This window comes from Cupressus sempervirens, chromosome 11 (assembly GCF_028749045.1).
Source record: "Cupressus sempervirens isolate cs-2001-9-10 chromosome 11, ASM2874904v1, whole genome shotgun sequence".
NCBI lineage: Eukaryota > Viridiplantae > Streptophyta > Pinopsida > Cupressales > Cupressaceae > Cupressus > Cupressus sempervirens.
In genome coordinates this window covers 716838586-716857536 of record NC_143128.1, presented here as the reverse complement: position 1 = coordinate 716857536, position 18951 = coordinate 716838586, and the positions used below count along the sequence as shown (strand labels likewise).

Sequence of the window (18951 nt, the reverse complement as noted above, 5' to 3'; positions counted from 1 at the left end):
GTGTAATTAATTATTAGTCAATCTAAGTAAATGGATTTTTAAATGAGAGAAAATTAAAAGAAAAGAGATTTTAATATAGTTTATATAGTGAAATTTTTATAATGTATATTGAATACTATTTAATATATATTAAACAGTTTTAGAGTTGTTTAATGAAGATGATAATGTTAAGAATTTGGAGATTATTCATGTTAAAATCTACAATGAGTCTTATTGGTTTGTGATAGGGATATTTTTCAAACAACGTTTATATAGACAAAATATTATTAGTACAATTAGCAAATGGAGTCTAATAGTTTTGAGGAGAAACTTTTATCTATCAAACAAATACATGGGTTAGGAAAAACATGAACTTTATCCACTTAATATAATTTGGGAATACATAAACTGAGACTTTTAAATTCAAATTTGAAAACTTAGCAAAACCAAAACATGTGTTTACATCGTGTATTCTATATGCTTCTTGTTTTGGGTTTTGGGTTAACTAGTGTTGACCAGTCCTAGGTTGTTACCAGAGGCTCGGGGGTTATGAGATGTGTTGGCATGTTGATCTTATTTGGTCTCAATCTTTATAAGCCCAACCATGGTAATGTGATTGTATGCTCTATGAAATGTTTGTATTTGTTCATCAGTCTTCATGTGTGAAGCTGAAATTTATGTGTATGAGACACTTGAGCTAATCATTTTTGAGTTATCGATCAGATATCCTTGATTATTTTCTAGTCGCCATGATGGGACTGAGATGTGGATTTATTCTTGATGATGTCATGTTGTGACATGTTTGACTCAACCATTTTTGGAGTCTTCGATCAGTATGATTGAGATATATATTTTGGTTATTGAGAACCATTGGATACTTTGATTATCAGTGATACTTCAGTTGCCAATAGAGAGCTGTTGTGTTCATGATTTTCTATGGATGTTTGCTCATGGAGATTTGATGCTTTTATGCATATTTGATGATTTTATGGATTATCTTTTGTGATTTTGAGATTTATGAGTCCATGAGCATTAGGGTAGGATATCTGCATGTAGTGACGGGAAGTGGCTTGCAATGGGGGCCGGGGCCCTAAGAGGCTGCTAGGGTAACTCATTGTAAGTTGGATTAATAAGTGATAACATTCACACCTAATACTAACAAAATGAACCTAAAAAGATAAGTGTTTTGTTCTCGCCCATACCTTGAGTGCTTGTACAGGCTAGAATGGGAGTAGTGAGACGCATGGTTGCGACCTTGCATTCCATAGTATGCCTCATCAGTATGAGAGGGTACTAGTGGCTGCATGAAATCAGTATGGACCCGTGGAATTTAGCTAACTGCCAGGGTAACTTGTACGTGATAATTGCGATGACACTTTTTTGCTTGCATAGTAGGTTCCTACATGCCATTGTGTGCCTCTGGGATTAGATGTTAGTTTTGTGATTGGAACCTTTGAGTTAGTATACTTTTAGAATTTTTGGACTATAGATATTTGTGCTATGTGTTATGGATAGCCTGTTTGGGACTTGAGATTATCTCCTCAGCACGGTGGGAGTGGACCACTTAGGTACCACTTATTATGTGATCAGAAGTTTGATACTTGGATCCAAGGTTCGTGACCCAGTCTACAAGGTCTAACAGTGATTGGTCTGGTTGACAAGACAGAGGAAAGAAGTTTACAGTACAATACACACAATTATTATGCAAGATAGTTGAGAGATTAGTTGGACAGTTAGTTCAGTTGTCTTGCCTCAGAAGTTGTTTGGATAGTGGATTCATCTGTCTTCTATAACCCCTAATAAGGTTGGAATCTCCTAAAAAAGATTCAAAGTCTCATAATAGAGGCTCATATGTACTAAATATTGTAATAGACTCCTAACAGGGTCCATCCTCTAACAAGGAATATTTATATTAGTACATCATCTTGTGGACATCATTCCCACCAAGGTTTTCCCTTTGACCAAAGGTTTCCCTAGTTAACATATCTAGTGTAATTGTCTATGTGTGTCTTGTTATAAGGAAGATAAATGCTTTAATTATTGGATAAATGATTCACCCCACCCCACCCTCCCGTCTGAGTTATCTTGGTGGACTATTATTTCTAATAGAAAGAAGTTAAAGTACAATACATACAATTATTCTACAAGGAATAGTTGGGAGATCAGTTGGACAGTGAGTTCAATGATCTTGACCCAGAAGTTGTTTGGACAGTGGGTCCTTCTATCTTCTACAACTTCTAATAGGGTTGGTACAATTCCTAAAAGGCTTGAAATCTTCTAACAAGGATTCAAAGTCTCCTAACAGAGACTCATATGTACTAAATTTTGTAATAGACTCCTAATAGGGTCCATCATTCCCACCAGGGTTTTCCTTCTGATCATGGGTTTCCCTAGTTAACATATTTGGTGTAATTGTCTATGTGCATCTTGTTATGGTTGCCATCTACTTTAGTTGAATGGATAAGATTGTTTAAAGTTGATAAATGTTTTAATTGTTGGATAACTGATTGAACCCCATCCCCACCCCCTCGTCCCTCGCCTCTCAATTATCTTGGTGGACTATTGTTTCTAACAAGATAAAGAAAAGCTCACTCTTAAGTTCAACACATGTCTTGTGTTGATGAAAGCCATAGAATCTGTCGTAAAATCTGCTACTACCACATGGAAGAACATTTACAACCTGCATCAACCGAGTGATTTTGTTGTTCATCTTAGCAATCCAATGGTTAGAACGCGCTCCATCTGGTCCGGGTCAAATCGCCCGTCCAGCTTCGGATCAGCCGCCTCTAGTAGCCTCTCCTCTTTCACCAACCTCCAGACGACCAGGGTCGGTGGCAGCGACGTCTAACGGGCGGCGCCCACAGGCGATCTCCAAGAGCACAACACCGTAGCTGAAGACGTCGGACTCCAGGGTGGCTTTTCTGGTGAGGGATCTTTCTGGCCCAACGTAGCCAACAATGCCGTCGTTGATGTTGGTGGCGAGAGAGGCGGAGGTGGTGGTGGAGAGGTGGAGGAAGCGGGCAAGGTTGAAGTCGCCGAGGCGAGCGTCGTAGTGGGAGTCGACCATGACGTTGCTGGTCTTGATGTCACGGTGGACCACTGTGTACTCGCACTCCTCGTGGAGGTAGAGGAGCGTCGCCGCCAGGCCTCGGCAGATGTTGAGGCAATGAGGCCACTGCAGTGGGATGGAGGAGTCATAGAGGAGCTGGTCCATGCTGCCGTTGGGCATGTAGTCGTAGACGAGGAGTAGCTCTCCGCCTTCGTGGCACCACCCTTGTAGCTGCACCAGGTTTCGGTGTCGTAGGTGCCCAATTATTATAACCTCCGAAAGGTACTCTCTCTCGCTCTGGATCGAGCTCTGCGAGAATCGCTTCACCGCCACCGCCCGCTCTGAATCACTGCACCGTATGCTCCCTACGGGGAAATGAGTCAGTCCACGTGGAATTAATGCACTTTTTAAAGTGGACTGATAATAATAAAAATTGTACCTTTGTAGACATCTCCAAATCCACCTTCACCGAGGAGTTATTTGGGATCGAAGTTGTTAGTGGCACGATTGAGGTCCTCGTATGAGAATTTTTTTGGAAACACGTCCCAATCGCAGGCCTTTGTTATTTCCTTGCTCAGGTCGGATGCTGGGTTTGATCTCCTGGCCTCACTGGTTGGTGTTAATGGGATTTTTGTCCTCTTTTTCCTTACTATGTACAACAGTATTGCCAGGAGGAGTGCCAGTGAAAATGAAGAAACAGTTAATGTTGCTAACAACACCTTATTTATTCTATTTTGGGATTTGCCAGAGCACGTCTTCAATGTCCATGAGTGAATTGTATGGAACTCACTATCGTCACCTGTGCTAGCAGAAAATCCCACAAATACCTCTTCGCCAACTATATACCTACAAGTATAAAAATTAAATATGATTTAGATAACAACCAATTTAAAACAGTACAGATTTTAATAGTAAGGAAAGAAACAAATGCTGTCTTAGATTGTAAAAACATGACAAATACTTAAAATATTTAAGAATTTATTATTTGTATAATAACTAGAAATGAATTTACTTTTAGAGAACAAATACTACATTTTTATATTAAGTTATTATTTCAAATATTACATTTTTATATTAAGTTATTATTTTTAATAATCTTTAGAATTGATAATCTACAAAATTAAAGATTACAATATATTTTTTATAACAACAATATCATTATATATTTTTGTAATAAGAATGCTAAAATTGGTCATCATATTATTTGTGATAAATGGCAAAAATGATATAGTATAGTTCAACTGTAATGATGTGATCCTTTTCATCAAGATTCTCAAAACTCTATAAAGTTGTTATTGTAGATTGATTGTTCTATGTAGAATATAATCTCCCATATTATATTCATAGATTTGTCTAACAATATTTAGATTATTTTATTTTTAATAATTATTTCAATCTTAAAAAATTGATACTTGTTACAATTTTTGTTTCCATTTTCTAATTTTTGTTAAACTATTTTTTACAATTACTAGAGATATGATGGTGATCATGGTTGAAACATGTGATCTATTTTTGCAAGTGTATATATTTATTGTTTTATAAATTATAACATGTGATTGTGAAGAATGAAATGAGTCGTTATAAACTACTCCTTAAACATAGATCAATGAGTTTTACTCAAAAACTATAAAATGAAATTCTAATAATATTTCATAATAGCTTAACTCATCTTAATCAAAAAAATACTAAGAAAACTTAAACTTCTACAATCAAAATGAAGGGACTCTCTGTCTATCATTGTAATGAAAGATTAATATGAAATCAACACTAGGAGAAAACACCTAGCAGCCACTACGGATAACTTGGGCCCCTAAAAAAATGTAAAGATTTCAATTTTTGACAAAAATATCAAAAAGTCTCATCTACTGGTAGTTAATGTTCAAAACTTCAAAGCAAGTCAGCTATTTTGTGAACTATTTTAAAAACCGTAATTAAGAAGTATCTATGATCAAACTATCTCTTCCCCTATAGTTTTAAGAAAAACATTTAAAAAGAACAACTCTCTTTTAATATTCAATATCTTTAATCATTCGACCTCTCAAATCTTGTGTACTACCTTACATTCAGATTGGGATTCAGACGCTGTTAAAGAATGTTATATGTAAAACCACCTAGTTTTTTTCTACCCGATAAAACTACCTAATGTGATACAATATGGCTACCTGGTTTTGTTTATACCACCTTAAAATTTTCTCTATTTGTAGTTTCATCTCCTTTCATAGATTAAAATGGATGAGAGGGGAAAAAATTGTGAAAAAGGTTGAAACTGTCATATTTTAGAGCATTTTATATTAACATTAACTCTTAAAGTTGCGAGAGGATGAAATTTGATAAATTATATTGATAATCAATTAATTAAATCAATCAAATGTGTTGTGATGGGTTATATTGATTTTAATTTTAGTGTTGTTGATCTATACAGTGTTTTTTTAAATGTGTGCTTCCCTAATATATAACTGATCTTTCAAATTTATAAAAGCTTTAATTATATTTAATAAAAAATATCAAATTTATAAAAGCTTTAATTATATTTAATAAAAAATAAATAGTTATTTTACATAGATATTTATTTATGATCTATTTTTAATAAAATAATAGTCATATAATTCATATGTACTATGATGAGGGAGATTAGATTTTTTTTGGGTTTAATATTAATTGTAAAAGTGAATGATGAACATTTATTTATGTATACCTTAGGCAAGATTCTACAACACAATAGTAAATTAGAGGTCTTGGCTTCGAATCTACTCAAGTTAAATAAATAATAATAATAATGAATAAAAAACACATAATAAACTTGATATTGCAATGAAATTTTATTGACATACTAATACATCTAAAATGAACCTTAAGGAAGAAATAATAGCATGTTGATAGAAATATTTTTTTAAGGTGATGCAAGATTTGTCCTTACACTCAAGATGCTCCTGCACTAGACATCCAAGGTAATTTGAGAAGTGACTCTGTCACATCTCAGATGTTTAGAGGGAAACCAAGATAATTAGCCTCCACTATGAATCTTCAATACGTCATTCTTTCACTTGACCATATAGTTTTCACATGTCTTCCTTCTTGTGTTTCAACCAACACGACTATTTAAAATTCCTTCAATCACCTTTGTAGTTGAAGTAATTTCTAGAATATTCCATTGTGCTCATTTGACATCATCTTCAACACCTCCTTCATGATCCTCTGTCAAATCTAAAATGTTAAACATTGGTGAAATATTCAGATCACTAGGTAATTCTACTTCGTAGACATTTCTTGAATCATGTTTCTTGAGTATTTTGCATGGTACACACTTTTTCATCTTCAACTTATTATATATTCTCATTGGAAATATCTTCATTCTCAAATGAACTACGACTTCATCCCCAATCTGAAATTCCTTATGCCTCTTTTTCTCATCTACCTTAGCCTTGTACTATGTATTCATTTTAGTAATTTATGCTTCCTCACCTCCTCGTGAATTTTTCTTTAAGTGTTTTACAAAATCTTTAGCTTCAACACTACTTGTCTCTCATTTATCCAACTTCCTTAATTCAAAAGCATTTCTAGGACTACTTCCATATACTATATGGAATGTTGATTTACAACTACTCCTAGTGGTTCATAATTATTATATGCAAATAATTTGGCTTGCAATAAAATCAAATCTCATCCCTTTGATTTATCTCTAACCAAGCATCACAAATTTCCCAAACTATCATTAGCCACTTTAGTTTGTCCATCAATCTGTGGATGATATGATGTGATGAACTTCAAATCTATCTTTAACTTTTTCCATAATGTTCACCAAAAGTACCCAACAAACTTGGTGTCTCATTATGAAACTATGCTCTTTTGGTAGACTATGCTCTTTTAGTAGACTATGTAGTTTCTAGAATATTCCATTGTGCTTCAATGACATCATCTTCAACACCTTCATGATCCTTTTCCAGATTTTAAATGTTGAACATTGGTGAAATATTTAGCTCACTAGGCAATTCTACTTCATAGACATTCCCGAAATCATGTTTCTTGAGTATTTTTGCATGGTTCAAACTTCTTCATCTTCAACTTATTATATTTCTCATTGGAAATCTCTTCTTTCTCAAATGAACTATGACTTCATCTCCAATCTAAAATTCCTTATGTCTCTTTTCTTCATCTGTCTTAGCCTTGTACAATGTATTCATTTTAGTAATTTATGCTTCGTCATCTACTCATGAATTTTTCTTTAAATGTTTTGCAAAATCTTTAGCTTCAGCACTACTTGTCTCTCCTTTGTCCAACTTCCTTGAATCAAAAGCATTTCTAGGACTACTTCCGTATACTATCTAGAATGAAAATTTATCACTACTCCTATTGGTCCATAATTATTGTATGCAAATTTGGCCAGCAATAAAATCAAATCTCATCCCTTTGATTTATCTCCAACCAAACATCACAAATTTCCTAAACTCTTATTCACCTCTTTAGTTTGTCCATCAATCTATGGGTGAAGTTGATGAACTACAAATATGCTTTTAACTTTTTCCATAATGTTCACCAAAAGTACCCAATAACCTTGGTGTCTCAATCTGAAACTATGCAATTTTGGTAGACTATCAAGTTTTACCACTTTTATCAAAAACAATTCAACCACATGAACAACACCATTAGTATTCTTGTAGGGTATAGAATGTGTCATCTTTGAAAACTTGTCAACCACCATGACAAAAATTGAATCATGCATCCTTGGTAAACCAAAATAAATGTCTATTGATATCCTCCCATGGCTTCTTTGGTACAAGTAATTGTTGGATAAGTGAGAGCGAAGGCCTTAAAAATACTTTAGTGCCAATTCATTTTTATTGAATTTTCAAATCAATAACTTAGTAACCACATCAAATATCATTATTCAATTTGATTCCATATTTGCATCAAACTTCTTACCTTACCATTCCTTAATGTACCAAGTATCAAAGTAATCATCTAGCTTATACAAAGTTGCAAGAGTAAATAGTTAACATGAAAAAACACTTGCAACACAATAAGGATTCACACATTTGACACAAGTATTTAATGTGAAAACCCTATAAAGGGAAAAACCACTTGGGAACCAACAACCCAAATATTCTCACTCTTCTAAAGTAAGCTCTACTAGGAGCCAACCTTGTTAAAGGTTGCATGCACATTTTTAGTGTGATCTTGTTAGAGGGTTTTCAGTCAAAGATCATGTAGACCTTATCACTCCTTGACATTTCTAAAGAGTGGCCTTCTCTAAAGGACTTACAAAACATTCAAAAGAATGCTACCATATAGGATTTCAAAGACTTGTTAGGATTCCACTTAGTTAAGAGATTTTTCTACTACAATGGTAAAAAAGTAACAATGAAATGATATGTTAGGTTTTAGCATGACCTTGCTTGTTCAAATCTCTTCTTTTTTCTATCTCTTCCTTCTTATCCCTTTCTAGCTATTTTACACACTCACACTTCAACTTAGAACTTTATTTTCTTGATCTTCACAACATTGTTCTTCTTGGTTCATCTTTTGTCTTCTTTCTTCTTCGACAACTTGATCAACACATTCAACATCAACAACAAGAAACATCTTGTTCATCCTTTTAAATATAAATATTTTTTCATTCTACAATCTTCCAAAAATATTCACTTAATCATATTGTAAATCTCTATTGGATCCGAATTTATTGAATCTAGATGCTCAAAAAATATAACTTTGCATTGAAATTTGTGCTCCATTTCAAATTGTTAATTTGACTTCATTAGATCTTCTTTGAATTATTGCAGCCATTGATCTAATAACTACCTTCATCCTTATCCTTGAAACATTCTTAATTTTCATCAATTGTTGGCCTCAAATTAAATTAAATCTAATCTTAACTTGTTTTCCTTGTTCATGCTTGGTGAACACTTAAACTTTCTCAGTTAATACTTGACTCTGTTACAACTAAAATTACTTAAACTTCAATATTTCTTTTCCAGATGATCGATGACAACTATAGTGGGTCAGTGCAAGAAGTTGGGTCTCACTTTTGGCCAAAAAGTGGAAGTGTTTTTCCTATTTTTGAAAGTTTTTGTCAATTGATGTCAAAGTTTGAGGCATTTAGAGATTGAATATAAAAAAAATTCAAAAATAAAAATTTTAATGTTCGAAATCTAGTTTTTGAATATGTAATTTATTTTTGTACCCATATGATAGATTATATTTTTGGTATGGATCTTTAAAAACCATTTTTTCAAAATGTTTGTTTCAAGACCATACCACGCTCGTGTACAAACACCATAATTTGACACAAATAAATGAATTTTCACAAATCCTGTTAAAGGTAGTTACCTAGTACACCTGAGATTGATGACAATATTTCTCCCTAATTTTTTATTGAATATTTTTATTATTATTAATTATTAATTGGCTATAAAGGTAAATTTTAAAACCTCTCGTGTATGGACACCATAATTTGATCAAAATCTCACTTTTTTCAAAAAAAAAAAAAAAAAAAACCTCAAAAGAATTGTATGTAGATTGATGACATATAAATTAATTTAAGAAAAATTATAAAATAAAAAAGTTATTAAAGTTTTAGTGAATGTCACTTTTAAACATTTAAGAGATAGTTTTGATTAATAAATAATGGAAAAATAGAAAATAAACTAATAACACTATAAAATTTACATTTTTGGAATCAAAATAGTAAGACCTATAATGTGTTTTTGTTTCATCAAAAAATTTGATGGGGACAACTATAAAAAAATTACAACAATCCCTGAAATTGTTTGATTAAATGCCTTAGAAAAAAATGGATCATAAAGGCATGGCTTGGTGGAACCAAGCCTATGCCATGCCTTTCCCCAAGACAAAACCCCATGCAAAAGTTGTGTGCCATACCAAATTCCTGCTCATGTCTCAAGAATCGGGCATCCAACTTGTAATTCAAAAATCGGATGCCCAATTGTGTTTTAACTATTGTAAGAATCAAGTACCTGATTATTTAAAAATTGAGTACCCGATTCTTTTAAAATCGGTTACCTGATTTGTAAGCAGGTACCCAATTTTTAAACAATCGGGTACCCAATTCTTATGTACCCGTTGGGCCCCAAAAGTTGCCCCATAGACCGACTTTTAATGATTGAAATGGTTGAATAATAGTTTCGATCTGCAACAGCGAATTCTCTCATAGTTATTCTATTTTCTTGTCTTCTTCTACAATTTGCAAGCTATTCATTCAAATTCAAAATTGGTGCAAACATGGGATAAAAAAAATGAAGAAAGAAGAAAGAAAAGGTTCTGATAGATGAGGAGATTACAAAAAATAAAGAGAATGAAGTACGGCATCAACAAGAGAGAAGACAAAGAATTAGAGACTTGAACAATGTTTCAAAGGAGAAAGACATTTAGGATACCACAATGGATAAAGAGGTCAAAGAAGAGAACCCAATACAAGAAAATTTAGGTGCACATTCTAATTATGCATTCAATACAGATGTGTCTCCAAACCCTCAAATTTTCTCTCGTGATGAAATTGGTGATTTTTTAGAAGCAGGTTACGATTTAAATGATTTAGATTTTCTTCATGAGAATCAATTATCAAATGATCATGCACAAAAAACTCTAATTACATGAATGTAGACATAGAAACACCAACTACTGAACAAACATGTTAGAATGATAGTAAATTGTATGAACATAATTTTCATATTCCTAATGATGTGCTAGATAATCTTGAGGGATTGGTTTCATGGAGACAAATTAGGACACATGCTAATAGATTGTATAAACATTTTTTTTATAATAAGAAATTTGGGTTTCAATGTTCGTTGATGTTGCAACTAATTAAAATGTCTAAAATGTGAAAAGTAATGAGAAGGTTAGGAATGTATGCAAAATCCAAGAATAAAAATGAGTCTTTAAAACAAGTTGTATCCACTGTTGCTAGTGCCTTTGATGTTATCGGAAAGAGAATTCAGTCTAAAGATAATAATGCATCACGACAAGTAATACCAATAGCTTTAGTTAACAAATCAACAATTGACAAAAGATTGATTATCAACATAAGTGGATATCTTAATGTGAATCATAAGACTTTAGAAAGAGCTATAAAGAGAAGGGTTAACTTTGAATATGATCCAACAAATGTTTTATGGACTTCTACTGGTAGACTCCTGAGATGTGATATGAAACTTACTAGTGAAGTCAAAAGTTTGATTGAAAATTTTTGGCATGATAATACAAGCGTATCACCTAATTCAAAAGATGTTCTTAAATTGAGAATTGCATCAAAAATATGTGATCCACATCCTAAACACCTTTTGGACATGACTCAAACTGAATTGTTTAAAAAATTTGTAGATGGTAAGGTATTAAATATTACCATTAGTCAAAGATATTTTGAAAAGTGTAAACCATGGTATGTAAGGATTAACAAGGAAAGAATCACATGTTGTAAAACTTATATTCAATTTCATTACCATTATGTTGTATTTCAATCTATATGTGGTACCATGCATAATAAAGAAATATTGCAAGAATGTGGTATAAAAATACCACCTTGAACTATAATGATCAATACCACCTAATGATCAATACTTTATTTTCAATGCATGTCTTTTTGGTACATGTGATATGTGGGGCAATCTTTCTTTGTTAGATGAATGTTTGCATGAAAATGCTTTGACTACTTTTGGACAACAATTAGTTGAGGTAAAAAGATTCAAAACTATTGAATATCCATTGAAGGATGGGAAGATTGGAAGAAGGTGGGATCTAGTTATAGATAAAGTTAGTTGTCAATCATGTATGGATTAGTTTAAGAGTGTGATCATACCAAAATATGTTAAACACTCTCAATATGCTAGATGGCTTGATGGACAATTTCGCATATGTAAGAATACATTTCCAATTGGTACTATACTTTTGGTTGTTGACTTTGGAGAGAACTACACACTTGCACCACAAGAAGAGGTACAACCACAATATTACAATTTAGTGCAAGTAACAATTTATGTTCATATAGTTTCTAGGCATGCACCTGATAGTACAGAGGAGGATCAAAAAATATTGAGAGAGTACCATTTTTATATGACTGATAATAAACTCCATTCATCTAAGTTTGTCCAATATTGTTTCAAGGTCTTTTATGATAATTTAAAAGAGAGACAAATTCAAATGACACAACATTGGATATGGTCGGATAATTGTACAAGACAATTCGAGAATGCTAGAATATTCTATTGGTTAAGTAGGACACATAGGCAAACTAACATCCAACATGTGTGGAGTTTTCTTGAGGCTGGACATGGTAAAGGAGAACATGATGGTGCTAGTGCATACGTGAAGAGAGCCCTTAGTAGAGAGCAATTAAAATTTGAGGAAAAAGCTAAATTCAAAAATGCACATGAGATTGTTGAATGGTGTAAAAAAAATTTATACATGGGATCAAGTGAGAACTCTACAATCAAACATTTCTTCTATCTAGTTGAAGAAAAGAATATCCTTTCAAGATATGGCTGTGATACAATTAGTGGGTCAGCTAAATGGCATTCATTTAGGAGTTCAGACTCTAACACTTGGACTATATGGACTAGGGAGCTTGCTTATTTTTGTCAATTTTGTCTTGCAAGTGAATGGGAAGAATGTGAGAATACAGAATGGGTTGAAGATTGGAAACAAAAATCATTAGCACCTATTGACACACATTTTCAAGATGATATAGTAAATGAAGGCCAGAATGTTACTTTTGCCTCAGAAGACTATGATCGCATTTCAGACCTCATAGAACTTGGTATGCACAATTTAATTAGATTTTGTTGTGATTTCATGCTTCAATTTATATAATTTGCATATGTACTCATGTGATTAAAGTGTTTTTGTACTTTATCTTATCTTGTAGGATATGTTTATGTTGTTATTGCGCCTAGTAATAATGATTAACAGACTAAGTATTGGCTAGCTAGATGTGTGGAACCTAATAAAATACTTTACATCATCCTTTTGTGACCCATGAAACAAAGTACAATATAATAAGTAAAATCATTAAATACTGAGTTTTGTGTTTGGATCCCTTGGCGGGGTGTTATGTGATTAAATACTTAGTTATATATGTTTAGGGTTTTATTATACAATTATATGGTTAGGTCAAGGTTAAAGACAAGTACGAGTATAGTTAGTTTTACTTTCTTTGTTATATGGTTTACAAAATAATCTATAATTAATCACGAGTTATTTGAAATCAATATTTATTTGTAATTACATGTTTAAACAATGAATTTACATCTATAATCTAATTATTCAACATTGTAATTTACATATTAAATACATTTCAAAACATCTAAAATAATAATTTTTAAATGAACATCTATGAAAATATTATTTGAATTAACAAATACAATAATCTAAAGATAATACTCATTAACAATGATAATTTACAATTTTATGTATATTAAAAATGAAAAATAATAATAAATTGATAGTATATAAAACATAAAACTGAAAATAATTAAGATAGTACAAAACATAATAAAATACTTGGTATGTCAGAAAATAGCAGAGGGGGCAGTCGGTAGAGGTCAAAAACGAGCTCCCATATTGCTCTAAAATTGGGCTTCCATTTTCTAAATGCTGAAAATGACACTCAAAATGCCAAAAGGGGTATTTGTAACTTTTTGAAATTGTGTTCTTGATTTTTAAAATCACATACCTGATATTTTACAAATAGGGTACTCAATTTGTTCAAAATTGGGTGCCTAATTTTTAAGTGATTCGGGCACCTAATCCACTTTTCAAGAATTGGGTACCCAATTTTTGAATCACTACTCGGGTACCCAAAGTGCGATTTTAGAAACGGGTACCCAATTCTAAGAAAATCTGGAACCTATTTCTGAGAGATCCAATTCTGCAGATTTGACTTCTGTGGAATTGCAACCCAACTTTGTGCTTATATCCTAGTAGCTCGGTCAATAATGTATTCCTTTATTCACTAACCAAATTGTCTTCTATATACATCTTGTTCAAGATCATGTCAAGCAATCAAACTAACATTGTACCAAGTAGAGCCTAACTCATTCAAGTGCCCATTGAATACCATACACTTATCAACACTCTAACTCATCATACTTTCTTCAAATCCTCTTCAACAATCAAATCATCATCATTAATAAAATTATATCGCACTCTAATGAATTAGCATAATGTTTAACCAATTAAGGCATGAAATTAATGAGAACACAAAAACTACTATGAATCTTATACGTACATTAACAACATTACTAGTTGGGGTTAACAATAGTGGTTTACATAATCCTATATTTTTCTTTGCTACTTTTTCTATTAGAAATATTTTGTAATTTTATATAAACTTCTTGACATCTTGTTGCAACTATGGTAAGTAATAAGTCTCATTAACTAGAGAAATGGTTTTATCTCGACCAAACTATCTAGCCAATCCTATAGTATGCTTCTTCTTGATGAGATTCTCCCTCGTAGAAGTCCTTGGAATGTACAATTAATTTCACTTGAATAACATACAATCTTGGATGATGAAATATAGCCATCTATTTTTTTCGAGTAAAAGGTTTTGTACAAGCTTTCAGAGTTTCACCAAAATTAGGATCCTCTAGATAAAAACTCCTAAGCTTCTTGAACACAGTAAACTAAATTTGTATCTTTGTTAGCAAAACTTGTCTCCTGCTAAGAGCATCTGCAACCCTATTAGACTTCCCACCCATATGCTTCAAAACAAAGGTACAACTCTATAAAAACTCAACCCATTAAATTAAATGGCTCTAATTACTAACTATTCAAATATTACAAAGCTTGACAATCAATATATAAAATAAACTCCTTATGAAGAAGATAATGTCTTCACTTATTTAGTACCTAAACTTTAAAATAAAACTCACGATAAAAAAACATAATAATTTATTATGGCATTGTTTAACTTCTCATTGAATTAAGCAACATGTCTACCTTATTGGCTCAAAACACCTCTAATGAAATGACCACTATCATCATAGTCTACTTGAAACACCTTATTAAAATCTAAAAGTGCTAAAGTAGGTTATTTTATAATTTTATATTTCAATAGTTCAAAACTCTTGTCTACTCCTATAGTCCACTTAAACTCCTTATTCCTCTCATTGTTTTAGTCAAGGGTCCATAAACACTTCTAAAAATCCTAATAATTTTTTTTATAAAAACTATCCAAATCATGGAGATATCTTACCTCGCCAACGCTCCTTGGAGTAGGCCATTCGTTGATAGATTTCACATTCTTTGGGTTCACTTTTAGACCTTATACTAAAACTACAAATCCAAAATACATTAAATCCTTTTTTACACAACTGTAGTTCTTTAGATTAATAAATATTTTTTTCTCCCATTAGTCTCTCAAAGACCCTTTGAAGATGCATTATATGCTCTTGCAATGTGTAACTGAAGATCAAAATATCACCTAGGTAAACAATGAAAAACTTACCTAGAAATTCTTTCGATACCTTATACACGACCTGCATAAATGTTCTTGGTACATTGGTTAGCCCAAAAGAAATGACTAAGCACTCATATAATCCCTTCTTTGTCTTGAGGGCTATATTCTATTTGTCTTCCTCTTTGATCCAAATTTAGTGATATCTTCTCTTCAGATATATCTTTTTGAAATACACAGATCTACTCAAGAAATCCATAATATCATCCATCCTTGGCAAGGGAAATTTTTACTTGATCATGATCTTGTTGATGGCTTGAGAATTTGTACACGTCCTCCATTCTCCATTTTCCTTTGGTGCTAATCCTGCTAGTATAAAACATGGACTCAAAATCTCATGAATCAACCCCTTCCACAGTAATTCCTTTACTTTTCTATTCAACTCTTCATTTTATGCTAGATTTATTTTGTGAGGTTCCTTATTTGAAAAAAATGACTCCTAGAATTAAATCCATCTAATAACTGATCTTGCTACTAGCAACAATCCATTAGGCACATTATCAGAAATAATATCTTGAAACTTATCCAATAAATTATAACTTTTTAAAATGTACATCTTCTATTTCCTCTTTACCAACTTTTGTAATTAAATTAAAACATAAATGTTCATTACTCACTCCTTCTAGGAACTTTCTTCCATCAAATAAACATTTTATAAGACTTCTACATACTTTCTTCTCAATTTCATTCAATGGATCCAATTTGTGTCAAAATCCATTTGTAAAAAAATTAGGTATTTTCAAACCCATCAAATGATCATACCATCTGGGTCTCCTTAAAAATAAATGAGAAATATCCATTGGCATAATATCACACCTCATCATGGTAGTTCCCAATCTTGAACTTTACTAGACATTGTTAACTAACCAAAGCCTTATGATCCTTTTGTAATCAATGAATCCAATAGAGACTCAAGTACTTGTTTCTTTCTAACTTCAAATTATTAACCATTTCCTTAGAAACAAGATTATCTCTTCTACTACCATCAATAATGGCATTTCATACCTTATCATTACACTTAAACCCGGTGCAAAATAAATCATTCCTTTTTTTAGGTTCATTCTTATCACTAAATAAGACTCTTATGATAACCAAGACTTCTCCTCTTTCAACACCTTCATAGTACAATAATTTGGTATCTTCATCTACATGTGCAATGTATGCATTTTCCTTGGTTTTCTCTTGATGCTAAGGAAACTCATAATCTCTATGAGCTTCTTTGCAATGGAAACATGTCACACAAAAACCTCCTCTTTGCAATCCTTGAACTATTCCTCTTCCTCTGAAATCCCTATTATTTTGATCACAACAATGGTTGAGATTATTTATCCCTTGGGTTTGACTACTACTAGCCCCATTACTCTTTTTTTGATCTTTATTTTGACCTCCATAAGACCATTTGTTAAATCTTCTACCTTATTTCTTTCAAACTTATTATTTAACTTTTCTTTCACCCTTAAGGAAAATTGATATGCCTCTTCAATACTAGTCATTCTAACTAGACTCAACTCTTTGTGATACTTGGCCTCATCCATTAAGGTAACATACATCTTTCACTTTGTCATTTTTTACATGGCATGTTCTAATAAGGTCTCAATAAAACTCTTATGTATATTCCTCGACATATCTTCCTACTTTCTTCTACCCTTGCATTTTCTTTAGCAAATCAATCTCACAATCAACAAAAATGAGTTGTCTCTTCAATTTCTCCACCACTAAATCCCATCTTGTGATTTCCTCCATTCATCTTCTATTTCTCTCAAACTGAACCTACTAGCACCAAATTTTTGCATGCCCTTTCAGTTTGGCCTTCACAATTTTGACCCTCTTAGGATCTTTAATTTCCCCATACTCAAATATTTTTCTAGATTATTGGTATAATTGATTAGCACCTTTGGATTAAGATTTCTCAATAATATGGGGACTTCAATCTTAGGTCTTTTTTCTAATCATAAGAGATAAGATAAGGTAATATTAATGTCCAACAAGAGACCACAACATGAGTCTATGGGACTGGGAGCTTACAACAAAGAAGATAGCACCAAATGGAACACCAAAGGGTGTTGATAAAAGAGCAAGCACAAAACCTAAAATGGATGATGAAGAAGAGAGAAAGAGTAACCCTAAACAAAAATAGGTTTTAGTGATCTTTCCTTAGAGGGATAAAGGAAAAAAATGAATGAGAAGGATGAGGGTGACCAAGGACTCTATTCTGTTGTTGAGTGCTATGGGACAAGTGTCTCCGGTAGAGAGGAGAACTATGAGGTTTCACTGATCTAGAGTGGTTGGTATTCAAGAAACTATGCCTTCACTTTGTACCCCAAGTAGGAGATGAGGACAAGAAGAAGGATGTGATAAGTTGTACTTGGGTTTGATTGGTGAAAAAAGATAGCTGCAAAGTGTGGTTACAAAGTTGTATGGCTTCATGAAGATAGAGTGCAAGGAAACATTGATCTATGTATCTGAAGAAGTCTGAGAGGGATCTACACTCTCTAAACAAACAAAAGAATCTCCATATGATCACATAGTATATGGAGAATCTAAAAAGTAAATGGGTCTTAGATTCTGCCTCCACCATGGTACAAAGTCTACAAACCTGATCCTCTCTATCAATATGGTGGTCAATCTGAATATGAAGTTGGTGAGAGCCCACCCTAAAGGAGCCAAGAGAGATATGTAGGGCATGGGTCCACTTTCTATGTAAGTAGTTTGGGTGCCAAATAATCCCATCTCAAATATCCAAGAAGTGTTCGACATAGAATGCCATCCTAGGATGTAAACCCTCGAAGGATTGACCCAGGTTCGAATAATATATTGTCTATAGATGTCAAGTCTGATATATCTGTTCAACTCCTACTAAGAGGGGAAGAGATGGGCTAGAGCATCTAGTGAGAACTAGTAGGGAGGCAGATAGTTGATGTCTATCTTGACTGATCTCAGTAGGATAGTAGCCTGAGTGTACCAATAGCATGCCCTAGATGTAGGATCATAGTTTGAAATAGCAATTGAAGAGCAATATGCCAAGTGAGGATATCTATGTCAGCCTTCAGCAGAGTCCACAAAGCTAAAAAAGTGGTGGAAGAACCAAATTAGGTCAAAAATGGCTGCTAGTCTGAAAGGGTGGGCACCAAACTTAGCCAAAATAACACTATGGGGGATGGATCTTTGGCATCTAATGATCTGATGGAGAAGTAAAATCTAGATACACTCAATTGAGAACCAATCTGAGTTCAAAAGGAAAGGCCCCTGGTGTAGAGAACCAAGTCACTTGGTTTATATTTTTATTTTCATATTTTTTTTTCCACCTACTTAGGCTAGAATAAACAAACCTTGGATGAAAATTCCATGGTTGTCAAAGAAAGACATCATTTTGTATGCTTAAACACTTTATGCAATTTATAAGAAAAAGTTGCTCATTAGGAAAATTTGGATTTTTTAATGTTTTTGATCAAGA

At 32.8% G+C, this 18951-nt stretch overlaps 1 protein-coding gene across 1 annotated transcript in view; it reads right to left on the bottom strand.

The window, feature by feature from the left end:
- Nucleotides 1-2755: 2755 nt before the first annotated feature.
- Nucleotides 2756-18951, bottom strand: part of LOC149531683 (L-type lectin-domain containing receptor kinase VIII.2-like) — a 55919-nt gene continuing 39723 nt past the window's right edge. The window contains exons 3-4 of the mRNA XM_089808390.1: nt 3534-3874; nt 2756-3393 (exon numbers count right to left, since the gene is read on the bottom strand). Coding sequence (XP_089664516.1) covers nt 2756-3393; nt 3534-3874 — 979 coding nt within the window. The remainder of the gene's footprint in view (nt 3394-3533; nt 3875-18951) is intronic.